At 34.8% G+C, this 25774-nt stretch overlaps 5 protein-coding genes and 1 long non-coding RNA gene across 9 annotated transcripts; all 6 read right to left on the bottom strand.

Moving 5' to 3' along the window:
* Positions 1-52: 52 nt before the first annotated feature.
* Positions 53-689, bottom strand: LOC18607730 (uncharacterized). 2 transcript variants are annotated; one of them, XR_001926658.2, is made up of 2 exons: positions 460-689; positions 53-346 (listed from the first exon to the last, which is right to left on the bottom strand). It is a non-coding gene; the product is annotated as an uncharacterized LOC18607730 (long non-coding RNA). The 2 variants fall into 2 exon arrangements; XR_001926657.2 differs by having other exon boundaries at positions 53-349.
* A 1304-nt stretch (positions 690-1993) lies between these two features.
* LOC18607731 (putative receptor-like protein kinase At4g39110) lies at positions 1994-4908 on the bottom strand. Its single transcript, XM_018115389.2, has one exon. It carries the CDS (start codon positions 4906-4908, stop codon positions 2284-2286), a length of 2625 nt encoding a protein of 874 aa, XP_017970878.2. The 3' UTR covers positions 1994-2283.
* Positions 4909-6244: 1336 nt separating this feature from the next.
* LOC148763938 (uncharacterized) lies at positions 6245-7271 on the bottom strand. Its single transcript, XM_088803178.1, has one exon. It carries the CDS (start codon positions 7159-7161, stop codon positions 6307-6309), a length of 855 nt encoding a protein of 284 aa, XP_088659304.1. The 5' UTR covers positions 7162-7271; the 3' UTR covers positions 6245-6306.
* A 117-nt stretch (positions 7272-7388) lies between these two features.
* Positions 7389-10744, bottom strand: IMPL2 (inositol monophosphatase family protein). The gene is made up of 9 exons (XM_007042041.3): positions 10187-10744; positions 10030-10108; positions 9824-9918; positions 9684-9733; positions 9286-9410; positions 8825-8891; positions 8182-8271; positions 7891-8002; positions 7389-7765 (listed from the first exon to the last, which is right to left on the bottom strand). Exons 1-9 carry the CDS (start codon positions 10506-10508, stop codon positions 7695-7697), a joined length of 1011 nt encoding a protein of 336 aa, XP_007042103.1. The 5' UTR covers positions 10509-10744; the 3' UTR covers positions 7389-7694.
* A 7470-nt stretch (positions 10745-18214) lies between these two features.
* On the bottom strand, positions 18215-19109 carry LOC18607734 (uncharacterized). Its single transcript, XM_007042044.3, has 2 exons — positions 18694-19109; positions 18215-18582 (listed from the first exon to the last, which is right to left on the bottom strand). The coding sequence occupies exons 1-2, from the start codon at positions 18994-18996 to the stop codon at positions 18352-18354; spliced, it is 534 nt and encodes a 177-aa protein (XP_007042106.3). The 5' UTR covers positions 18997-19109; the 3' UTR covers positions 18215-18351.
* A 625-nt stretch (positions 19110-19734) lies between these two features.
* Positions 19735-23935, bottom strand: LOC18607735 (uncharacterized). Of its 3 annotated transcripts, XM_088803600.1 has the most exons (6): positions 23588-23935; positions 23017-23148; positions 22353-22782; positions 21405-21451; positions 20328-21318; positions 19735-20098 (listed from the first exon to the last, which is right to left on the bottom strand). In XM_088803600.1, exons 3-5 carry the CDS (start codon positions 22666-22668, stop codon positions 20350-20352), a joined length of 1332 nt encoding a protein of 443 aa, XP_088659726.1. In that variant the 5' UTR covers positions 22669-22782; positions 23017-23148; positions 23588-23935; the 3' UTR covers positions 19735-20098; positions 20328-20349. The 3 variants fall into 3 exon arrangements, with proteins under 3 accessions (XP_088659726.1, XP_088659725.1, XP_007042108.3); XM_088803599.1 differs by lacking the exon at positions 23017-23148; XM_007042046.3 differs by lacking the exon at positions 23017-23148 and having other exon boundaries at positions 20328-21297; positions 23588-23932.
* Between the last annotated feature and the right edge of the window lie 1839 nt (positions 23936-25774).

The raw sequence follows: 25774 nt of genomic DNA on the forward strand, positions 1-25774 counted from the left end.
AATTCTTAATTATTACTATTATTATGCAATTCTTGCATTCTGCAGATGGATATAATGCGAAACTGAAAACTCTCTCTTTGTTTTTGATTAAAGTAAATTGAATTCATGTTCACAATCGGATAGCAGGTATATTTACACGCCAATGCAAGGCGCAGCGCAATGAGTGCAACTGGATACTCTACGACATGGATAAGGAGTGTAAAGCTGCATCTCCTTCTTATTTGAATACTTCTTCCTTTTCTTCGCGTCGGGATGTTCTTGTTTCTTGAGATCCTCGACGCAACGAACATCTGCAATGCACGCGAATGATCTTGCTTTTCCCGAGTAATACCTCGACAACCCTCGCCTGCTGAACAACAAACGTTACCCATCATGTTGAATCATCAAACATTTTAATTTGTTTTTGTTTTCTAATGATAGAAACAACATGATTAGCCACAAACCAAATCAAATCCTTACTTTTGGGGAAGGTTGCTCCTCAAGGCTCCCATGTCGAAAGCCCTCTTTTCAGTTTGATCCTCCATACCGGATAATGTGAGAGAGTAGGTTGTTGAGACAGAAGAAACAATGTCAATTGCTGGGGACTTTATGTCAAAGTTATGGTAATGGGGGATAAGAGCTCACACGTCATGGGGTGTAGAAATTTAGGATTCTACAAATATGGATTGCTTTGCATTTCAGGCCAAAAAGATAGAATCAAGTTGACAGCACAGACAGCCACATCCTTATCTAAACTTCCTCTTGTTCATTCAAAAGGTTTTAAGGCATCTCTCTCACCCTTTTCATTTCCTACTTTCTAATAACGCCCACCAATTTCATTATATTAATTTAAAATGGTGGTGGAGAATTAAGATTACCCATGCCCATTTTCTCCTTTAATGGTGATGGTGGAGAATGAATATTACTGCAATTTGTTTGCCTCAAAATGCCTAGTGTTGGGACCTGTGTCAATGGCTGACAATTGATTCAAAACTGAAAGTTCAAAGGTAAGAATTCATATTGGGTCCTTTATGTATTTAGATTCCTAATTTATTTTGAGGCTTTTATGTCCTTTTAAAAGGCCTGAATCTGATCAGATATGGTGAAAAAGAAACGAAACATGCCCATTACCTAAAAATAGAATCCACCGCCCTTAGGCCATAGCTCTTTTCTTTTCATTTTTGGTTCCCATCTTATTTTAATCACAAAGCAAAGATTTTGAAGGAGATTTCTGCATTATTGTTTTCCAGCCGTACAGTGGAATGCTCAGAAACGTTTGGTGTCATGAGCCATGATCATCTCAGTCCTGCATTTTAAAATGAATTAACCGAATCAATCCAAATTAAAATTTTAATTAATTGAATTAAATTGATTAATAATCCAATTAATCAAATTTTTTTATATTATTATCATATAAAAAGAATATTGTTATAATATGTTTATATTATTATATATATATGTTATAACTTATAGACAGTTTGGACACAAAATGGTTAATTTGATAATTAATCAAAGAAAAATTTTCAGACCAATCAAATTAATTTCTATAATTATATTTATTTTTGAATTAATAAATCGAACTAATCTAACTGTTTTAACCAATTTTTTTTTTTTAACTCGATTCATTCGGTTTTAATAAAGAAACACTCATCCTTTTTAAATGAACATTAATGTTCACAGGCAAGAGACTCTAATGCTAGCTTTGGTTGTCTGATTTCAGTTTTCACCGCAGTTAAGATTCAATGTCAACATGGTTATTAGCCTGAACAGAAGACTATACCCTTCAACAAGTAAGAAGAAAAGGGTTGTTTTGGAGGTTTAAAGCTGGATTTGTTTACCCAGAAAACTTAGGCAGTGCAATTGAAAATGTAAAATTGGCATTATCTGTCTGGTGTCATACCAACTAATTATTGACACAATTTTGCAGCTGGAACCAATTCTCATTGAAACTGTTGGTAAATTGAATACGAACTTACACCACTATGCTAAAGCATTATACAAAATTGCTAACTGCTAATGTTTCATATGATAGTAATTTAATTGACACATAAGATTAATGGTACTGCATGCATGTTTGAATCTGACACCAGTACAATAATCATGATACTGTATTTTTTTTTTGGTAGAAGTCTCTTTGTCTACGAAATTGAGTACTCCCCACACAAGAATGAATGAAAGAGAGGTGAGCCAGAGAGAGCTTAGATGAAATAATCGTTACATATAGCATTTGCACTTTTTTTTTTTTATGGCAGAAAAGAAACGCCTGCCCCAAGGCTTCTTGAAATGGTAGTTATGTCCCAGTTTTTACCTACCATTTAGCCCTTGAAATTGTGCAAACATTGCAGTTCCTGAGTGGTCATCCATGGCCTGAACTTTAGCTGGACCCTTGTTGTCCTCTGGATGAGAGACTGGGCGGTTGTTTTCAGATGGAGAACTGCTGGATGGAACCACAATGGAAGGGGAGGCAGCGGCAGTGGTTGATGACTTGGTCTCATCCTCTGATTTTCCTTCTGTGAATGCTTCTTGCAGCTGCAAGGCATACTCCAAGTTCCACAAAACATCTCCCATTGTAGGCCTGTCCACACCATATTCTGCCAAGCACTTCTCCGCAGCCTCAGCAAACTTCTTCATTGATTCAGGACTGATGGCACCGACAAGATGGGGATCAATGATCTTTTCAAGTAAGCCCTTCCTCTTCCACTGCATTGCCCATTCAGCTAAGTTAACCTGCTCTCTTGGCAATTGTGGGTTAATGGCAGGCCTTGCACACAAGGTTTCAAGCAGAACCACCCCAAATGAGTACACATCTGATTTTTCTGTCAATTGCTGCCTCCTGAAGTACTCAGGGTCCAAGTACCCAAAGCTGCCTTTCACTGCAGTACTAACATGATTCTGTCCCATGGGTGTGTCTTTTGACAGCCCAAAATCAGCAACCTTGGCAACAAAGGCATCATCAAGCAAAATATTGGTGGTCTTTACATCACGATGAATAATCCCTTGTGCAGTACCGGTGTGAAGGTAGTGAAGTCCACGAGCAGCTCCAATACAAATCTCCAGCCTCTGCTTCCATGATATTGGTGGCAACTCTTTTCCATATAGGTGATCCCTGAAAGGTCCATTGGACATGTACTCATAGACCAGGATCATTTCATTGTTCTCATCACAGTAACCAATCAGTGACACCAAGTGCCTATGCCTTAGCTTTGACAACATCTGGATTTCTGTCTGGAACTCTGTGATACCTTGTTCAGATTGTGGGTTCCCTCTCTTGACAGCAACTTTGCTCCCATCGTCAATCACACCCAGATAGACATTGCCAAATCCACCAACACCAATTATAGCACTTGAATCGAAGTTCTTGGTTGCTTCTTGCAACTCTGACAGAGAGAAATAACGGCCTAAGCCCAGGGTTGATGAGTAAAAGTTGCTTTTGTGAGAACCAACAGAGGTCTTGCTCAAGAAGCTAGTGTCTCCAGCATGGAGTGGGAGGAGCCATGAAGAAAAGCTATTCCTCTTTTGCCAATCTTGGGGTCTCCTCTTCCATTTAATAACCATTGCACCAAGACCCACAAAGGCACCAAACATCATGGCAAACCCGACTGCAGCCACTGTGCCCTTATTGCCAATGCCCGTCCTTCCGTCAACACCAAATTCCCCATCCAAACTATCAACTGAGTTGCTTATTTTCAAGACCTCCAAGCCATTAAGAATTGCATTAGTCAAACCCGTATCCTGATTCAATGGACCAATCTGAACTGTTAGTCCATTGGTGAAGAGGGAAGCATTCACCACAATATCTTTGTAGTATGGAACAGCCAACCCACCAGTCAGGCTGGACAAGTCCAATCCAGAAATGGCCATTTTACCATTAATGTATACATTGAAATAGAGGTCATTGAGTGCCTTGCTAACAATGTCACAAAAATGCATCCGAATCATGTAATCAAATGCTGTATCCACTTCTAACTGCCATGTGACATTGAAGTTTGGTCTCACTGTTTTTGCATCAGCCATCTGAATAAGAGATGAATAAACTGTTGCTGGTGCAATGAGTGGTGTCAAAGTCCCAGGGTATTTGATAGTAGTTGTGGCAGCAGAGGCGTTCTTAGCAAATTTTTTGTCTTGGAGATAATCGGTGTCAGGTGTCCAAGTCCGACCTAGCGTGTCATTCTGCGAGGTGATCAGAGGTCCTCCCATGTTAAGCCTGTACACGACTTGGTAACTGTACTTGGACAAACCAGCGAAGTTGTTAACGGGGAAAAGGGAAGTGCCTTCATCGGCAATCAAGCTATCCGGGGCTGAAACAACCTCAATGGCATTTATGAAAGCCACTGAATTCTTCATAGGAGTAAACTTGAGGGTTAATGTAGGATCATTCATGTTAAGAAGGTACTCCTTGAGGATGGGTGTAGTGTTATTGTCAACCTTGAAGTTGTGAAGGAGAACATACTTATCTGCGGAGACAGAGAATGTTGATTGTTGAAGATCAAACTGGCTAGCTTTTATTGGAAAGAAATGGAGACGCACCCAATGAAAACCAGGTCGTGATAACTGGAATGTATAGGTGGCTTCTTGAACAAAAACCCTCGCGGTTAGATATAAAGGTGAAGGAACATCAGCAGAGGGAACAGATACTTGAACACCTTCCTTGGTTTTCAAGAACTGAGAGGCTTGTTGGTCAGTTTTGAAGACTCTTCCATCAGGGAGTGTGGCTGGAGAGTTGGTACCACAATCAATGAGGATGTTATCTTGGGGAGTGAAGGGACCGGAGCTGGACAAGGCAAAAATGGTGGGGCAAGAGATGAAGGTGTAGAGGAGCACCAGGAGGATAGCCATCGATGGCGACGATGACAATGATGGCGACGATGACAAAAGGGAAGATAGAAAAAGATTGGTTTGATATGTTTTTGGTTTCTTTTCTATCTCCATCCCTCCTGGATGAGAGGGATGTTCAGAAAAATGAACCAACAAAGGATCTTTGAAAAATAAGGGTAATGCTGTTATATCTGGAAACCGGAGTTCGTTACTTTGTTTCCTCGAATATCAGTGGAGGAAAAGGAATTGACAGCAGAGATGGACTTCGCCTTGCCAAATTATGAGGCAATGTTTGTGGAGAAAGATTTTTTCTGTTGTTGAGCATTTGTTGCTCCTGGCTCCATTTTTAGCCACTGCCAACAAAACAAAGGTTTACAAGCTTTAGACATGGTCAATGTCAACAACAATTCCTCTCTTTCTCTCCCTCTTTCCCTTCAAGGCTTGAGGCAGAGAGAGCTTCTGAAGCCAAGCTCTGCTCTGATGGACTCTGGCTTCTTAGAAATGCTTGTAATAAATAGACCCATTTTTAGCCACCCTTGGCTTTGCAGGACTGTCAACCTGCTCACATGATGTATTCCCTCAAACAGTAATAATACAGTGAATTATCTTCTATTTTGGGGGAGTGGGGTGCCATTGCCATATCATCTTAGCTCCAAGCACGTCCAAAAAAAAATTTAAACTCGACAGGTAATGAAGATATCAATATTGAATAATTTAAACTATCCATTTTTACAAGTCTTTCATCACTTGTGCCATGCTAACATATATTATAGTGAAGAACATACATTCTACAGCTAGCCAAAGATATCAGATAGTCATCCGAACACAAATTTGGCCGATTCAATTAAGAATATATTCATATATGTTATCAGATTCAGATACACACAGACAACAATCTGAGTTGAAACTGTTGACTAATCAAAGGATAGGAGGATAGTGTATTTATTATGTATATATTTTTAATAATTTTCTCCAAATAATTTTTTTATTTAATGATTAGTATAGATAAAATATAATTAAATAACCTCATAAACTCTACTCAAACAACTCTTTTTCTTTTTCTCTTTACTTTATTTTCTTCTTTATAATTCACAATTTTTCTCATTTCTATTTATATTATTTAACTATTTATATAGTTAACTATTTTGCAAAATCTTATATATGGTATTTAACTATTTATATTTTATACATTATAATTTTATATTTAATATTTTAAATTTAAATAAAAATAAAATAAAAATATTGAATATTGACTACAAATTTTAATCTTCATTCGTTTTCTATCCCCGACAAAAGTTGACTAACTAAACTCTAATTAAGAATATTGATTTCATCAACATAATGGGCTCAAAGAATCTGACAAATTAAAAAGAGAAGCAAGCTAGTTGCCATATTAACACCTCAAAAATCCTTTTAACAATTCTAAGTTTGCTTGCATGATAACCTCGAGATTAACAGAGAAAGCAATGGAAAGTAATTAAACATACACAGATGAAAAGCTTATTAGTCTCGTCACTGGAGATTAGTATTACAGCGACCGGATCCATCCAAGGTTAGGTTCATCGATGGCCGGACTTTAACATCTCCGCAATTGGCTTCCAACAGTTGCCAATGATTTTTCATAAATTTTGTTTCAAACCAAACCACAGCGTCCAGCTTCAATGAAACCACCATCTCATATGCCTCATTCATTTTCTCTTTTTCCATGTTCATTACCAACCCAAGGATATCCACGTTCATGCGTCCTTCTTCCTTCTCATCCTGATAAAAGTAATCCACGTTTCCGGAAGAGAGATGTTTGTCCTTGTAGAAAACCGAAACCTGAATCTTCTTGTAATGAATGGAAGCGAACTTGTTAGGGTTGTCTACAGAGAAAGTTAGACGCCAGTTAGAGGAGATGGTGGTGTTGGGAGAGGCATTAATATTGGAAGGAGTGATAGATTCTATCCGTATATATGGAGCCTTATTCTGATACGTTAAGTAGAAGCCAGAGAAAGCAAGCATGAAGAAAATCATGGTGATTACAAAGAGAGTGAGAATGAGCCATTTGACACATGGATGTGGCTTTTCATCAGCATTGTTGCATGGCAACGGCCGCTCTGCGGCAGTAGTGATGGTGGGTTCTTCGTAACGTGGTGGTGTCTCGAAGTAATCTGCCGGAAAACCCATTACAACTCCGTTTTGATTCCGCACAGGCATGGCTAGATATGATAGTAACTGGAGATTTGAGGAAGAAGAGGGAGATGAAAATGGAGGAGATTGGTGAAAATTGGGTTTTTCTTTTTCAGTTATTGTTACTAACATTGTAGTAATTAATGAGACTGAGAGCTGCACTAATTGGGCAGTCAAGGATTTTTCTCGCACCATATCATTTTTCTCAGAAAAAGGTGGGATTCTGACACTGCTTTCCTTAACAAAATACAAGTAAACTTTCTTGGATTCATTCAAGCATATGGAAAGTTTTCTTGTGGAGAATATGGGCGGTTGCAGAGCGACTGTTCAATTTAAGTTTGAATGGGAACTCGATGGCGTCCCATTGATGAGATAAATGATAGAAAGGCAACAGTACTGAATTATTTTCCTTTGAGCGGTAATGATGATAAAGCCAAAACTGTCACAGCTGGCCTCAATCCCATTCTTATTTTGGATTTATAGTAACCTTACACATCTAGAGAAACAAAGGTTATAGTATCCAATAAATAAAGATAGTTCTGATATACAACATAAGAAAATGGAGTCCCACTTATTTATTTTTAGTCACTAGCTTCTTTCATTTCATCTCATTAGCTGGTTCCTTGGGCCATTTGATCTCAAAATGATGCCCGAACTCAAATAGAGGAGCTCGAGAAATTTACCATCTTTAAGGAAGTAAAGAGTTAAAACGCATCATAAAAAATCCTTCACCGCCACTGCAGAACATCTAAAGCTTGACGGTGAATCTGTTTGTCTCCAGCTGCCACTACATTAAAGCCTAGAAGATGAGCAAAAAGAGCTAAATCAACAATATTGTGCCAGCAAAATTCAGAACATATTAGCTTTAACTTTAACTACTTGATTCAAAAAAGAAAAAATGAATTTCCAACAGCATGGGCATACTTGTTGCACGTGAACCTGAAGAAGCTTTCCAGTCAAGCTGCTGTCCTTTCCAGTCAGTTATAACACCACCAGCACCCTCTATAACAGGTACAAGTGCAAGGAAATCGTATGGCTGACAAAGAGGTTACAATCTTAATTAGAAAAACATATTATGCTAATATAAGGTGAATTAGTGATGTGGTCTTCTTGACAACAAAACACGCCATCCATAATTAGATTGCAAATGACAGTCCCTTATCTTTTAACTTTCATGGCATTTACTCTGTACACCAACAAAACAGAAAGGCATACCCGAAGACCAGACTCAATGACAAGATCTACATAACCAGAGGCCAAGAGGGCATAAGCATAGCAGTCACAGCCATATAATGGCAACTTCACCTGTTGAAAATGGGAAAAGACAAAAAGGAAACACACTGAGAACTACTGAACTAGGATAAACGAACATATCTGAGCCCATAAAGAGAAAAAAAAAAGGAAAGAAAGATCAATAATGATGAATATTACTAAATTTTTTGAAAATACAGAAGTCGATCTAACAACCAAGTCTGAGCATCCATAAAACAACTTTTGTATATGCCAACATGCAACATCACAGCATGATGTAAAAATGAAAGGAAAGTATTGGTATTTGCAGTTGTGTGGTAAGAAAATTGGAAACCAAACCAAAAGAACCTGATTCTTCAAAGTCTTCAATTTTGTATATTAGATTTCATTCTTAATACCTAGGCTTTTCCTCTTGATTATCTTGTACATTATGAAATTTTCTGATGGCATATGAGTAGAAATTGCATAGGTTTTAAAGGCAGGACATCATAATCATCAAATGAATATATCACAGGACAGGAGTCCTTTTGTGATTTATCTTGTATCAAATAATGGATAAATTTACACAACACCTTATCAAAATCCATTTTAAATAGAAATATACAACCTTATCTTTAACACGGGCAAATGCCTCTTCAGCATCTCCGCTGAACAGATGTGGACTTGTGGTGTACCTAAACAAATAAATAAAAGGTTAAAAAGTTAAGAGAAAGCAAGGTAAACAGATATCAGCTCACTGCTATAAACAGGACTTGTGTGCATGTAGTTGTTACTCTGGCATTAAAGGCCAAACTACTTTAAATTGAGATCATATGGTCTACTGCTTGTATCACAACCCCCAACCTTTTCAATTTTCAGATGAAATCTTCAACCATTTACCTTCCAGTCATTAGATTTGAGAGCTGTTTAGTACTAACCTCAGCCTCCCTGTATCCCCCTCCCACCACCTCACACACACCATGTCAAAAGTGAAACTCAGAGACTCAGTTTTGCCAGAAAACTCTATCATATAAACCTTGGAATGCAACTTTGTTAAGAAAGAACTAGTCAAAGACAAGGATAACATACAAATATGCTCGTGACAGTTCTGTACAAGTTCGTGTAGCCACTTCTTGTCCATTCAATGTACTTTTCCTTCCACTTATTCCAATCCATCTTTCTCTAAGAACAGGCTGATCAATTATACCAAGAATCTGGAAAAAAATAGATGAAGAGGGCAACATATTTATGCCTACTGGTAAGACCAAAATCGACTCACTCTCAGCTTTGTGCAGGCTCATAGGACAATATTGCAAAACTGGTTTTGTCATGATGACAGGGACTTTTCATTGCTAATGAGGATAACAAAAAGTACTGAGCATGCTAAGATTGCTCTCTCATGGGAACTAAAGGAAAGCAACCACTTTACCTTTTAACAACTACTAGCACAAGCGGAAGAGTAGTACAGGGGTATAAGTATAACTTACTGGTCTACTTTTGTGTAGCAAAGCAATAAGAGTACCAAAGACTGGTTTTCCTGAAAAATGACAAGTATGATGTCACTTTCGGAAAATAGAAACATAAAACTAACATAATGCTTTGAATAAAAATAGAAACAAAAAGATACCAGTAATGAAACTTTTTGTGCCATCTATTGGATCTAAAACCCAAACATAATCTGCAGAATTCTCTTTACATCTCCAGCCGTTTTCCTCTCCGTAACTACAATTACAATTCTGATAATTTCAGCAACAGAAAATAAAAGAACAAAACTTTTATCACTCCAAATGGAAATCCAACACTGAAACGATAGTACAAGGACTCAAAACTCACATTGCATGGGACGGAAAATTCTCCAATATAATCGAAACCATAGATTCCTCAGCTGCTTGGTCTGCAATTGTCACTGGACCTGCAGTAGACGAATACAACGTAAGGAGTATTTGCCTTTTTATAAAATTTGAGTAAGCAAAATTCTTAGAAGACTTACTCAAATCTTCTTTATCAAGAATCTCGAATTTCTTCCGAAAGTACTTGCGAATCACTTCGCCGGCGGCATCAGCAAGGTAGTTGCCGACCTCGGCAAAACGGTCGAGTTGGGCGTCGTTTAGTGATAAAGACTCGGTGTGGTTAGAGAGTTTAGAGTTGGAAATCATGGCTTTTGTTTGGAGACAAATTCGGGGGGTTTTGAAGGAAGGAAACGAGAGGAAGTAGCTTTTTCTGGTAAGGAGAGAAGAGGAGGAGGAGGAGTGAGAGAAAGGGTGGGCTTTGGGGGAAGTAGAAAGGAAATGGGATTGCGATTGGAGTAACATTTGAAAGGGAGAGGGGTTTATAAATAGGCGGGAATCTGCGAGTGGGGAAAGGTAAGCGCTGAATTTGACGACGGACGAGGTTGAAGAGCGAATTGAAGTCCCAAATCAACAACCAACGAGTAGAAAAGGAAGAGAGAGGACTGAGGAATGGAGGCCGACGTGTTTTGCACCGTTGGATTTCCTTCTCCACTTCTCCCCTCCCCCTCCCTGTTACTTACTCGCGGTATTTCTGTTTCTTTTAAAAATAAAAATACTAAATGTAACATTCCGTACATTGCAGATCTATGATATTATTGAAATTTAAAGATAAATCATATAAAAATTAATATAGAATTAAAATAATATTATTTTATTAATGATGATCGAATAAAATATTAAAATATTACTGAACGCTTTTTGTAGAAGTAGGTTGGGTCAAAACGGAAGACTGAAGAATTTACAAGTCCAATAATTTTAGGATAGGAAGGATTCTTGTGGAAGTAAATGAAGTTATAGGAAAAGCTGGAGAGCCTACATGCAATTAAACCATGTTTAAGTTAAATGAATATCAAATGTGTAGATTTGAACTTTAAATGATAAATGGATAATGAGTGGCCGGCCATGCAGTTCTAATGACTTACACATGGAGTCACGTTGGGCCAATATAAGAATATTTGAAAACTTCAATTGAATATAATGTGGATTAGAAGATGAAAAGGGGAACCATGGCAGCCATTAGCAAAGTAATAGAGTCAGAATTTTATATTTAAGGGGATGAAAATAAGAAATTTAGTGTTTGTAGGGATCAAATTATAAATTTTTTAAAAAAATAAAAAAAAATTATAAATTTTTTTCAAAAATAAAAAAAAATTATAAAATTTTTAAAAAAATTAACCCCCACTCCCTCCGCCTGCTGAGGATGAGCTTGGAAGAATTCCCCCATGGTGGAAAGCTTCAACCCTTCGGCCATTCTTGCTACTTAATGATTCGAGAGCCTTAGCCAAAATCCTCTCCATTTTTTCTACTCTTATAAAGCTTGAAAACTCTATTTCTATCTCAGCACAACTCCCCCATTTTCTAATATTTTCAAGCCACCCGAAAGATCCCATGAGTGCTTTACAAGGACTGTTTTGGTAACCATGGTTTGTAGGAGTGAAACACTAGGAGGGCTCCCTTAACCCCTTAAATCTAAGCTCAAGACAAATCTAATCAATTTTTGTTTAGGGGTTAAAAGATGAAGAAAAATCAAAGTTAAAATTTTTAAAATTAATATATTGAATTTAATTATTAACAATCAAAAAATTTATAATAAATAATAATTTTATATAATATGTAAATAAAAAAAATTGATAATATTTTTTTAAGAAAGTTGTGCTCAACAATGTTTTTTAGATTCAAATTATATTAAAAAAACTAACAATGTTTTTCTTAATATAAACAATTAAAAAATTAATGTAATTAATTTTCAATATTCTTATTTTATTTCTATTTAAATTTAAAATACTAAATATAAAACTATAATGTATAAAATATAAATAGTTAAATATAATATATCTGATTAATAATGTCCTCTTATATAATTATGATTGTTTAAATATTAAATACTTACCATAATTTATTTTCAACTACAATAAAATGTAAAGCACATAAAAAAAATATACTCAAGATAATTTTTTTCTTATTAATCAATATTAACAAAAAAAATAATATATTAATAAAATTTTAAATAACAATCAGTAATTGAAAATATATAAAAATAATATATTACTTTATCGTAATTTCATAATAAAAAAATAAAAAAGGAAAAAAAAAAAGAGAGAAAAAGGTGTAAAGAATCTTAAAAAGTTAGGAAAAACTTAAAAGCTAAGATACAGTTGAATGAAACCCTAGAGTCATTTAATTATTTTAATTTATATTAATTATATAATAAAAAATTATTTTAAAGAGTCACTAAAATATATATATATATAATATCAAAAATTTTAAAATTTTTGAGAGGTGGTAGCCCCTGTAATTATGGGACGCCCCTGCCCGAGCCTATCTACTGATTCTTTTTTCAAGGTTGAGGCTTGCCAGATGAAAGCTTGATGCCGGCAGTTTGAATGTACGATAAAAAGGTCTTTATTTAAGCTTTATAATAACCCATTTAATTCTCGTGGCAGATTTTGACCTTCGGTGTGAAGATTTGGTGTTTAAGCTAAGTATTTACTTGAATTGGGCAAGATGCTAAGAAATTATTGGTTGATTGCTTGCCGAACTAGGTACTGACTACGAGAAAATATAGAGTTTGTAAAATTGATTGAGTACTTGTTTGGTTTGATTTTTTTTTAATTTATTTATTTTTTAAAAGTAAAAATTAGATCAAATATAAATTTTAAAAAGTTTTTCACAAAAAAAATAATTTTTTTTAAAATAAAATTAAAGAAAAATAACTTTAGGAAAAGCTCCTATGATGAGCTTTTTCTCTTTTTTATTTTAAATGCAAAATAATTTTTATTTTTATTTTAAAAATATCTTTATTTATTAAAAATAATTACAATATTACTTTTTTTAAAAAATACCTTTTATTATAATTTTAATTAAAATTATAACATATAAAAAAAACTTATTAAATAACTTCAACTTAATTCTAAAAATTATTATTTTTCATAAGAGATTTATAATAACTTTTAAATTAAAAAAAAATCAAGCCAAATAGGTTCTGAGTGTATTTTAAGATGAAGTTATTGATGGAATTATGTTAGAGGCCCAGCACCTAGGGTGATTAGTGGGGTTTAAAAGGCGAAATTAGTAAAACCAAAAGGTGAGTCTAAATTATTAAACTCATGCCGGTAGAATGAATGCCACACAAATAGCTTTAGAATTGTAGTAAATAAATACATTGTGGTTTTTTAGGGGGTTATTCGAGTTAGGGCTTTGTTTCTAAACAAACCTTGGCAAAGATGCTGGTGAATAAGCATTGGCCCCAAGGCAATTGGCCCTTTAAGGGAAAAAAAACAAAAAGATTTGAACTTTGTAAAAGGACACTTGAAGGAACTAAACTGAACTCAAAGAAAAATATTTAGAGTAATTAATGACAATTCCCACTAAATGAGGTAAGTGGGCAATTCCAAGGATCGAGAAGGGCTAATAGAGGTTTTCGTTTTTCAAAAGTTTTAAAATTTTAAAATTTTTTATAATTTTATAGTTTTATCTTTATTTTTTAAAAAAAAATTTATACTTTCGTCCCTACAAATATTGAACTTTTTGTTTTCATCCTCCGAACATTAAATCCTAACTCTACTACTAATTATTTGTTACATATTTAAATGTTATTGAGAAGCATGAGTTTCTAAACACTTAGGTTGATGTATAACCTTATTGTGTTTATGATTTCATGAGTATAAATTATAGAGAAAATTATGAAGAATAACATTTCTTGATAAGGTAATCTCAAACTTAATCATCAAAATAAATTTAACTGTTTTTAGTCATATTTAGTCATGACTTGATAAAAATATCCTTAAAAATATTTCAAATAAATTAAATCATTCATCATAATTTCTCTCTATTTGTGCTTCCGATTTATCTCTCTCACCATCCCACTCTCTTTAATTTTATCGATTTCTCTTTTCGTCATTCATTTGCTATGCTCTGATTTCTCTCTCCCGCATTTCAGATTTTTCTTTCTAACACTTTCAAGATACCAAACGATGATTTTGATGTGCTTGCATGGATGACTATTTAGAAAATTTGATTTTTAGATATTTTGGATAATACTAAAATAGTAGAAATGATCACAAATGTTTGAAATAGCTTTTAATTGGATCAATTCGGGACTAGACACTAATAAACTCAAAATTTTAAAATTTATAAATTTAGGTTTTCAAAGAATTTTTTTTTTATTTTTAGTAGAAATAGGTATTTTAGATAAGAAAATTTGTGTTTTGATTTATGAAAATATATTAGAAACACTTTAATTGGTGTCAAATTGTCAAAAAAATAAAAAAAAATGAAGAGAGTTGAAAAGATTTGAAGTTTTAGTTCGTAAGTAACAACAACATTTTAAGTTTTAAAGTATAACAAAATATTTTTGAATATGGCATGTAACAACAATATTTTTTCAACATAGCGTGTAACAATAGTATTTTTTTTTTCAATATGATATGTAACAACCTGACTATAGCGTGTCACATGTTTTTGCACATGATGTGTAACAAGCTAACCATGACATGTCACATGTTTTTGTACATAAGGTGTAACATATTTTTGTACATAAGGTGTAACATGTTTTTGTATATGGTGATAACAACCTAAGCATGCTGTGTAACATGTTTTTGTATATAGCATGTAATATGTTTTTATACATAATGTGTAACATGTTTTTGTACATGACGTGTAACAACCTAACCATGGCGTGTAACATATTTTTGTATATGGTGTGTAATATCATAGCGTGTAATTTTATTGAGGGTAATTTTGTTTAATTTAATTAAAAATAGTTAAAATTATAAAAATAGTTATTTTTGATAACATTTTATCTATAAGGGTTATTTTTTAAAATGTCTTAAATTATATTATGAGCTGTTTTATAACCACGGGAAGCAAGCCCTTAAAGATGCTAGAATTTTGTTTTAAATTGAAAGCTTCAAAACAATTGAGTTTATGTTATACTTTTATGATTTAAACATGTGTACATACTTATTGAGCTTATGATTGAAATGGATTATATGCATTTGAAATTTCATTGGATTATTTTTTTAGGTAAGCCTTACAAGTATAGGTGCTGTTATCATATTAGATTTGTGTGGTCTTTGTGTACAAACAATAATTATTTATTGATTTGATATTTGAGTGTTAAGGAGGACGAGAAGCCCTGACTTGATACTTGGTTACATGGGGAGTCTTACGAGTAGGCATAAAGGAGACGTGAAATCTCGACTTGATATTTGGTGCGTGGAGAGTCCCACGAATTAGTATAGGGAGGACGTGAAGCCTCTACTTGATGTTTAATGGGGTGGAGAGTCCCGTGAGTAGGTATAAAAGGGGCGTGAAGCCCTAAGTTGATATTTGATGACGTGTAGAATCCCAAGAGTAGGCATTTATGGTGGATGAGACATCCCCATCAGATTTATGGTGGATGAGACATTCTCATTGGATTATGATAGACGATGCATTCCTACCACAACGGACATTGACTCTGATTTACGATAAATGTGACATTCCTATCATGTGTTGATTGAGAGGTTGATGTGGGTGATGCTCACGTTTATTGTTGTGGTGTTGCATATGGTTTATACGATGCACGATTTCTTAGACCTATCCAAGGATACCTTGACTGATATGTTTTTATTGGGCATAATATTACTATTATACTTGCTTTAAGAAAACCATGGCTATAATTTATCTGTTTCTATGACACATTGGAAATTTACTATACTTGAGATTGTCATGGTTGATTGATTTTATTGAACATAAGATTTATACATTGCATAAGTGTAAAAAAAACGAGATTTAAACTCAAGCATTTTATATTGATTTGCATAGAATTTATTAACTATGTGCATAGTTTATATAATCATATATATATATATATATTATTATTATGCTTTTATCAAAAGCTCTATCTTAATACTTGTTTCACTTATTGTCCAATCACTGAATATGAAAAGCTCACCCCAACTAGTTGACAATGACAAATAAGTGAATTTTGGGAATAGCTGTGGTGAGAGGACTTTAGCTTGCTAAGCAAGTAATTGGCATTTCATAGCACTATCTTTGTGTCACTTCATTATCTAAATGTCGAGTCGTCTATTGTTTTAAAAGAAGTGATGTATATTTAAAATTATTTTGGGATGAGGCCTTTGGATGTTATTTGATTAAATTTGAAAAATTTTCATCTAAAGTATGTTGTACAAATATTTGGAATTTCTTATTATAAAATCGTATGTGTGATGAAGGATTAAATTTGTTATTTTGATACGTATTATTGCTAATATAATGATAAAAGTGTTTAAAGAAATAAATGAAATAAGAAAGATGGAATAAAGGAAAGAATTTATTTGGTAAGATAATGTATTTAGAAGGCTTGCCGGATTGTGTGGGCTTGCCTATATGACTTGTGCATCGATAATGACCATAGGAGTAGGTCGCTGCACTAGACCAACAAATTATCATTTCATATCTCATAATTGTCTAAAGATGAACCTAAAATAAATTTAAATTTGGATTTGATTTTGTTGATAAGATTTAATAAATAACGCAATTCACGAACACCTTTAACTTGACATACTTGGTATTTAAGATTTAATGTTAATTTAAAGGCAAAATTGCATAAGCTTGAGACCAAGAGTTCTGTATATTAATTCCAACCATTGCTAACAGAAAAACATTAAACTGTTGTGAATTGTGATTGTATAAGCTTACTTTATAGCATCATAAATTTGTTTGCCACTTCTCCATGACAACCTGCCATAGGGGAATTCGACCAATTGGTTGCATTAATTACCAGTGATGAGCTCCTTTGGTGAAGCAAAGTGCTCTCCCAGATTAACTAATGGCATGCATTCCAGTTGTCCATTACTTCCTAATCCATCTCTGCCTCTTCCAATTTGGCAACGCTGAAATTTTTTTGTTAAAAATTCGATATTAGAGTCATAGGCGTAAGTAACAAAACTTTTTTAAGTACGTAAAGGGTTGCTTTGCAAGCATCAAATGATATTGGCTGCATCATGTTCTTGTAAACTTTTTAGATAATAACAACTTGTTTCAAAAGCCACAAATCAAACTTGTCCGAGGTGAAGTTGTGAGCAATAAACATGACAACACAAATGGCTTCCTACATCATATATATATAGGATCAAACTATAAATGATCTAAGACACAAAAAAAATGTTCAATGATGCAGATAGGCAGTATGAAGTGGGGTTTACTAAAGATCAAAATCAACTCCAACTATAGCAAGGAAAAGGAAAAAAAAGAAGAAAAAACTCAACATGCTATGATAGAAGGAAGACTGTCAGAATCTAAGAAAATGCTAAGCATGCAACAGCCCTGCTCAATTACAGTTTGTAGTCTTAATTTATCTAATTCCTTGAACTGTATTTGTTGTGTAGCCACCATCTTTGACGCATACATCTTTTCGGGGACTTAATATATGGCGTCTAGAGCTTGTTGGTGTATCTGTTTGTCCCTAGCTGCTACCATGTCGAAGGCTACAAGAAAAGAAATTTATAGATTTACCATGCATGTCTAACGAGAAACTTTTAAGAAGGCCAAAAAAGACTTTCAAAAACAGGAACATACTTGTTGAAGTGCAGAGGCAGTATTTGAAAGGTCAGAGTTAGAACTCCTTGTTCTTTTATACTGTCACACTGATGATGGGAGGTCGAGTATTTATAGGTACCTGTGGGGACAATTTTTTTGCATAAAAATTATTCCTCTAACAAGAATTTTTAAGTTTCTAACACAAATTTTGAATTAAAAGTTACGCATGACACTTATGCCATGGATGCTGATAAATTTTTATATTTATCAATAATATGAAACATATTTTTTTGGGGGGGTACATTTAAGGGAACAATTTTTTATGTAAAAATATATTAAAAATTATGTTTTATGCAATTGTATTGGAAATTCACAATAAATGTTTCGATTCGCCCATTGATGAACGAACATGGAAATTATTATAAAGAAAAAGAAAGTACTAGAAATAAAATACTAGTTTCATAAAAAGTTTGCTGCATCAATTCCTACATCATAATGTACTGTTTATTATAGATCACACATCAAACGCATGATAAATTTACAAGCACACATAATTTTGAGGCCAACATTATTCCAAACACAGCATCCAAAACGAAAGTTGCAATTCATTCAGACGGCTTTAATGACTATGACAACCAGGCAATTTTTCCTTGATCTTCTCCATCATTGTCTTCTTCTCGTGCTCAGTGTGGTGCTGCCCATGCGAGACGCCGGTGGTGGTGGTTTTAGACTCGTAAGTTGTGGTCTGTGATTGCGCCTCCTCCTTGTGCTTTCCACCTGTCAGTTTATCCTTTATTTTGTCCTTCAGCCCTTTCTTGTTCCTTCTCCCGCCTATCTCATCATCCTCGGACTAAAACCAAAAACAGTTCAAAGCCAAAGAGAAAAGGCAGTTAACTGTAAAATAAAAAAAAAATAAAAAAACCAAATCTGCCATCATATCTATGAGGCGGTTTTTCATTACCGAACCGGAGCTGGAGCTGTTGGAGCGCTGAATCTCTACCCCGCTGGAAGCCTCGTAATGCAGCTGCTGCTGCTGCTGCCGCCGTTGATAAGGCCGCTGCTGCTGCTGCTGATACCCAGCCGCAGAGCCAGTCTCATATCCCATCTGACCGCCAGGCACACCTGTCTGAGTCATAACTGGATGCTTGGAGGCTATACCAGTGACGTGCACGGGGTTACCGTATTCGTCGGTCGGTTGAACTGGGTTGCCTTGCTCATCAGTGAGTTGAATGGGGTTGCCATGCACATCTCTTAAATCAGCCATTTCGTCAGTGACAGCAAAAGCAAAAGAAAGAAGCTTGAAAAGAGTTTGACGGTAGTGGACTAGGAGCTATGTTTTTATCTGTCGGGGCTTGGCAGATGGCTATGGGTTGAGACTAATCTGGGGACTTAAAAAGGAAAATCCGGAGACGGTGGAGAAGAAGAGTACTTTTCTGCATGCACGTAACTAGGTATTTTACAGGTGGCGAGGCGTTAGGAAATGATTCATCCAAGATATTGCCACGTTAGAGAATTGAGGGTGCACGTGTAGCTTACGTGGGCGACGAATGGTTGTGACAGTAGGATGAACCGGTTCACAATAAAGAAAAGAATAGCAGTTTGTCAGTGACTTTTCTCATCTAACTTCACAAAATAGTAACAGCGAATGCGTATCCAAGGTTAAGTATGCCGAGAACTTGACGGTCTCACTCATATACTTTCTTTTGTCGGTTCAAAGGTGTTTTTTGTTGAGGCAAGCTAGGTGAGGAGCGAAATTCATCGGGCACTCCCAATTCGATAAGAAGTCTAAGAAAAATTTGCATGGTACGAAGAAAGCATGCGCAGTCTTACGATGATTCAGAGATTTTGATGACGCTCCGTAATAATGGCGGAAGCCCAAATATCTATTGGTTACTACCATAATTTAACTCCAGAATTCGCTCAAATCTAAAATGAAAATAGATTTAATATTTTCATCCATTGATATGTTCAGCTATGGCTTGCCTTGTAAGCATGAGGGCAATTGGAAAGCAAAACAACTCAAAGCGCTAAAGATATATAATTGCCTTCTGGGAAGATCCAGAGTCAATAAGCCATACAGAATTTTTCATATGAATCTTCGTGTATGAATCCAAGCAAGAAACAGATCAATCTGTACAAAATAAGAATAAGATCACTAGTGTTACACTCTATTTTTCCATTCTTTAAACTTTGTGAGCTATTCTTTCACCTATAATTTCCATTTTTCTTCTTTACAGTGTGAGTCCCACAAGATCATCATGTTGAAACTTCAGAATGATGTCAATAATTCTTCAAGAATGAACAGCCCTGCCTTATGTGCAATCCCTGTATCCAACTAGGACTGCAGAGGAGCAGAAAACCAGAATCTGTATATCAGAAAAAATGACAAATCACAATTGAGTCCCAATAAACCAAGGATTTGAACATTTTCTTAAATAGTTTGTGGGTATTCGGAGGTATCAAAGACAGACTGTGGTCACAACTGTGACATTAAGATAAGGAAGGCGGTTTTATTTGTACATGCAATGAAAGGAAAAATGAAGCTTTTGAGGCCTGCACTGAAAAAGGTAATACATCAGTCAACGAGATACTAACCTCCTAACAGCAGACACGAAGTTCATATCTTGCTAGATTTGGCCCAGAAAAATCCCTTTTTCCTGGTAGGATGATTCTCTGAAGGGGACCTACTTCCCTTTGATCCAAAAGAAAAGTGTTTCCTCAGAAAAGGCTTGCCCAGGGAGCTTTTCATGCTTGAACTGGAGGCCTTCCCTTCATGTACACTACTTCTCAGACGGTTAAATATGACAGGATCAGCATCAATATCACTATCAACAACCCGGCTCCTTGATCTTTTGTTGATTTTAGCCTTAAAATCCAGTTCTGCTTTAAATGCTTTCTCAGACAATTTATGGGCCTTCTTCTCCCCTAAAGTACATATGGGGCAAGCAGGGTCATACTTGTCAATTTCAGGGGTCATATTCTCCAAACATTCAGCATGGTAAACATGTCCACAAGTTAGAACAGCAACAACCGAAAGCTCATTGTTAATAATAATCTTCTGGCTGCTCCACAAAGATTTCTCTGATAACAGCTTTGAGCAAACACCACAGGTTTGCAGATCAACAGAAGGGGATGATGAGATTCGGCCACTGGATCTGCTTATCTTCTCACGATGAAAACCCCATGAGTCACTATCAAAAGACCACCTTTCCCTACGAGATGTAGCCATGAGTTCAGAAAAGGCATGCATTGACCAACCATCAGAAGAACCACCCTGAGAGCCCCCAGTTGATTCATTGCTCCATGAAGGCATCACTAGCCTTTCCTCACCAACTGAGTATCTATTAGGTGACTTCAATCCCATAATTCGGTTATCAGAAACTTGGCGCAATAGATGATGTCTAGGAGATCTGAGAGGCCACCTCGTTGTCATTGAACTGGTAGGATGCGCATGACTCTGGGATGACAAAGGGGATGTTGCCAATGAGGAAGCTGATGGCAAAGAAAGTGATAACTTTGAGGGAGATGGGTATGAAGCTGCAGGGGATTCTGCTGACTCCTTCACCTGAAACATAATCCACATTTCCTAAAGGATGTCAAATTAAGGGGAAGTTATCATGACAGAGTATTGGAAACACACATGAAACTGCCTCCTACAGTTAAGAGTTTTACCTGCTCTATGTTCACATTGATAGAGACATTTCTTGAAATAGATTGATCTGCACAATATATGTAAAAGAACATTAGATAGAACAACTCTAAAGGACCTTTCAAACATTCTTTTTTCTTTTTTTTTTGCTTGGACAAGACCTTTCTCACATCTAAAGGTTGAAAACTAACAAAATGACAGAACGGCAGGGCCAATTTTAGCAGATGACCTGTTTTCACTCTCTTTTCTTTTTTTTACCATGAGACCAACACATACAACAAGACAAGGGAAACAAATCTCACTGCCCCACCTCCACCTCCCTCCAAAACTAAGGCAAACCCTCTAGACCTCATACATATCCTGTTGTCCGAAAAATTATTGTTTTCATTATAAACTCACCACGACAAAAGCAAAACTGAATTAAAGTAAAGCATTTACACATTATTCCCACTGTTCATGTAAGATAAGCAAGGTAGAGTGGGACCATCCAAGGAGAAAATGATTGCTCAAAGGAAAAGGAAGAAAAGCCAGAAGCAATGGCCTTCAAAAGCTAATTGCAGCATGATTGTCTAACCAATAGGACAAGGGTAATCCTGTTATGCATGCAACTACTTTACTAAACCAAATTTTCCAGAGAATACCAAATGATGTAACCTGAGAAAATTACAAGCAATCGTAGTCAGTGTCTTGAAAAGAAAGACTCAGAATTTTTTCATTTTTAACTGAATTTATACATTATTGCTCCTTTCCACTGCATATAAGGACCCAAGCCCATTGATGTTCTGATTTTTTATCAGAAGCACCTTTCAACATATATCTTTTTGGTTAAATGCAAATTATTATCTATTTAATTCAGTTAGTCTCCCATATGGTAAGGTAATAACAGGAATATTGTTTAACTTTCAAAACTAAATTCAACATTTTTGAATTACGGTATGATTCACAATAAGACCTGCATCCAAAGAGTTTACCTGAAGCAGGAGTTCTCACGAGCCCAGAGGTTCCTTCTGAAATTGGGGACTTTTTCCATATACGAGACTGGAAACTCTCAGACGGACTTCCATCCTCTGATGCACATGCAGATTCATATTTGATCTCTGATCCATCATTCCGACTAATCACATCTGAAAACCAACTTATAGAAGTGTCTTCTCCAGCTACACGCCCTCGATTATCCCAACGAAAACTCCACGTTGGGGAATACCTTATATTCCTATGTAAAGCCTCACTACCTGAACCATTTACTATAGTTTTGTCTCTAGCAGCAACACAGCAAGCAGCCCCCATGATCCACCACACCACAAACTAATTCTCTCCCAGTGTATTCAAACAAACATCATTCACATTATCCGAAACACGAACTCAACCACCATTACTCTAGCAGGAAAACCGCCAGCGTTCCTTCAATTATTAACATAAACAAAACCAAAGCATCAATAAGCTGATCAATAATTAGTCGATAGAAAATAAAATACTAGTAAAATTCTTTGCATTTGATTTTAAAACCTAAATCTAATCCTTATTATATCCTTACTAAATAAAATTTAAATTATAACGTCACAACAGAAGAAATTGAAACAAGAATCCGAAATTAACCTAAACACCTCCAACAAAATTATAAAAAAAAGAAATTACCATCTTTGGTGTTCAAATGAGCTTTAATCAATTAATAGCTAAGTTGAGAGATAAAATGAAAGCGTTTGTAGGCTCAGAACAACACCCTCAGTATCCACGGCAACTCACTCAAAACTAATGAAAAAGTGAAAACTGCGAAACAAACAAAGAATTTACTGAAATAAAAAAAAATGGTGAAAAAAAGACCAAGCATCGATCAATTTGCTAGTCTTTACAGACTGAGTAAGAGTACCAAAATAATTAATTAATTAATTGGAAAAATTCAGAAACCCTAAATATAGTGAAACGAACAAATAGAAAACACTACAGAGGTCAAAAAGAGATCCGAAATAGATGCATAAAGTACAGTAACTCGCGGTCAAAATAACCACAGCAAAAGAGAAAAAAAACAAACAAATCAAATCAAAATTTAAAACATTAATATTCCGGACAGCAAAATATAAAAGGAAAATTTAAGTTTTTATAAATTATTAAAATGATACTTGATTTTGGAGCACCTTAGCATAACTACCAAACAACTTTTCCCCATAGGAAAAAGTAAAAAATGGGAACCTGACGCCACCGACCGTACCTGTTTGAGCTCCGAATAACGCCGCCGTATTCAAAATAGAAACCCGAGTGATTCCAGAGAAAGAGAAGGAAAAGGGAGGAGACTAAGCGGCTGCTTGTTGTTTCTATTTCCTTTTTCTCATTGTTTCAGAAAGAAAGAGGGAAGGAGTGAGGTCGTTTTAGACGGTTTCACTAACGTCGTTAGAATCGGTTCCACTGGACTCCTTAAATCCTCATTTATCAGCCGTTAAATTTTTTTCTTTTGATTGACGGAATTTGTGCTGAACGGAGTGATACTTTTAGAGCAAGTGATTCCGTGTTTATAAAACTTGTACCTTAAAAAGGTGTTTTATTTGTGCGGTTAAATTGGGAAAAAATTTGAAAATTTGTTTAGAAAAGAGAGCTAACAAACGGAAACGGATGGTTTCTTATGAGGTACGCGGAGTGCGCAGTACGCATTCTCGTGCTTTTCAAGCCACACGAAAGTATCATCATGAAATATTATTATTTAAATATTCTTTCAACTTAAAAGGATTCTTTAAAAATACCTTTATTATTATTATTTTTCTCATTCATAATTTCCAGATTCTTTCCCTCTCACTTGCAGAGGCATTTTTGTACAAAATAGAACCACATTTCCTTTTTCTTTTTGGGTTTTTAAACCTTTTTTTGCCTTTATTTTATGAAGTTTGATGTTTTAGTTTAAAACTATTTTTTGCATAAAAAATAAAATTTGAATTAAATTTAGTAATTGAAACGATCCAAGTTCAAGAATTATCGATTTTGTAGCCTTTCATATCCAAATTATGTGACCTATTAAAAGTGATTGATTTTAAATTTTTAAATAAATTTTAATAATTATATTTATATGCAACATGAAATGAGGTATTAAAAGTACATCTATAATTATTCTCCTTTTTTTAGAACAATTATAACTTATAATTAAAAATAAATAAATTTGAGATGTTTGAATTAAAATGTGAAATTATTACCCAAACTAGTAGTGCAAATGTAAAAAAAAGGGCCTTTTAAGTCAAAAGTATTAGATTGAAAAAGACTTTGTTATTATTAATTTGATTAAACTTCGACACAAGCCATATTTTGGCTTGAACCTTTCAAAGATTAAAGGGATAAAAAAGAGTATTGTTATTGTAAAAAGAGAAAAAAAAACATTTATTTATTTTTTATAAAATCTGATGATGACACCTAATGATTAACAAAATAGCTGTAGGTCAAATACTTAGGACGTGTAACGCTCCGCACAGATGTCAACTAGAAAATGTTTTGTCAAGGAATATATATTTTCCATTTGGTGGGTGCTACGTTACAAAACCTAGACATTGAGTTGTACACGTAAAGGGCAACCGACAAAAGAGGGGAAAAAAAAAAGATTTGTGCTTAATTAATGTGGTTGATGCTGTTGTTCAACTCATTACATTTTCGTATTGAGTCAAAAGAAGTTGATAGCTTATTTTGGGTACTAAACATATCCTCAATTTGGGCCAAACATGCCATTAAGTTGAGGACAACAGTGTCATTTAATAATTAAAAAAGGAAGTATGGTATTCAGACTTGATTGAGAGATGCCTAATCATCTATTAATCAAACAATTAAAACATCAAAATCAGTTGAGATTAGGTAAAAGAAATTATTCTTCTTCTTCTTCTTCTTGTGAAGGAGAAGATGTTTGATTGTAAGAGATAAGCTCACGTTGATTGGCGGGCAATTTCATGAAGTACAAAATTTGTATTCCTAGAGGGGGCCCCTTTGCTTTTTTATTTTTATTCTTTTTTTTTAGCCCAAATGGCGCAAGCAATTGTACACATAAGGGAATTTTGTGTCTCATAAAACATGTGTCCTTTTTTGTTGTCTGCTGTATATGTACTTCAAAAGTGAGGTGGAACTTCTTTCAAATTCTCCCTTGGTGACATAATGATTGCATATTAATACCTCATAATAATTAAAAGATTTCTTTTTTTTTCAAAAAAAAAAAGATAAATAAATTGGTTTTTATGTATAGAGACATTAAAAGATTTATTTTATAAGAATTGTATTTAAAATTAATGTCAATAAAGGCTACCGATAAAAGTCAAATTCAAAATTAATCATCATAAAAATGAATGAATTTATCAATTAAGCTAAACTCGTTTGGTTTTCAAAAAAATATTTTAATCTCTTGTTTTTTTTTTAATTTATTTAACAATTAAAC

Source organism: Theobroma cacao, chromosome 2, assembly GCF_053813885.1.
Source record: "Theobroma cacao isolate CCN51 chromosome 2, ASM5381388v1, whole genome shotgun sequence".
In the NCBI taxonomy this organism is placed as follows: domain Eukaryota; kingdom Viridiplantae; phylum Streptophyta; class Magnoliopsida; order Malvales; family Malvaceae; genus Theobroma; species Theobroma cacao.

Excerpts from the sequence above, each read along its gene's own strand:
- LOC18607731 (XM_018115389.2), bottom strand. The coding sequence starts at position 4,908 with ATGGAGATAGAAAAGAAACCAAAAACATATCAAACCAATCTTTTTCTA.
- LOC148763938 (XM_088803178.1), bottom strand. The coding sequence starts at position 7,161 with ATGGTGCGAGAAAAATCCTTGACTGCCCAATTAGTGCAGCTCTCAGTC.
- IMPL2 (XM_007042041.3), bottom strand. The coding sequence starts at position 10,508 with ATGTTACTCCAATCGCAATCCCATTTCCTTTCTACTTCCCCCAAAGCC. Across the intron at positions 9,411-9,683 it reads TGCTACACAAAAGTAGACCA|ATTCTTGGTATAATTGATCA; the intron begins GTAAGTTATACT and ends ATTTTTTTCCAG. Across the intron at positions 8,892-9,285 it reads GAACTGTCACGAGCATATTT|GTACACCACAAGTCCACATC; the intron begins GTATGTTATCCT and ends TTATTTGTTTAG.
- LOC18607734 (XM_007042044.3), bottom strand. The coding sequence starts at position 18,996 with ATGGCTGATTTAAGAGATGTGCATGGCAACCCCATTCAACTCACTGAT. Across the intron at positions 18,583-18,693 it reads ACAGCTCCAGCTCCGGTTCG|TCCGAGGATGATGAGATAGG; the intron begins GTAATGAAAAAC and ends TTTTGGTTTTAG.
- LOC18607735 (XM_088803599.1), bottom strand. The coding sequence starts at position 22,668 with ATGGGGGCTGCTTGCTGTGTTGCTGCTAGAGACAAAACTATAGTAAAT. Across the intron at positions 21,452-22,352 it reads CGTGAGAACTCCTGCTTCAG|ATCAATCTATTTCAAGAAAT; the intron begins GTAAACTCTTTG and ends TATATTGTGCAG. Across the intron at positions 21,319-21,404 it reads TCAATGTGAACATAGAGCAG|GAAATGTGGATTATGTTTCA; the intron begins GTAAAACTCTTA and ends GACATCCTTTAG.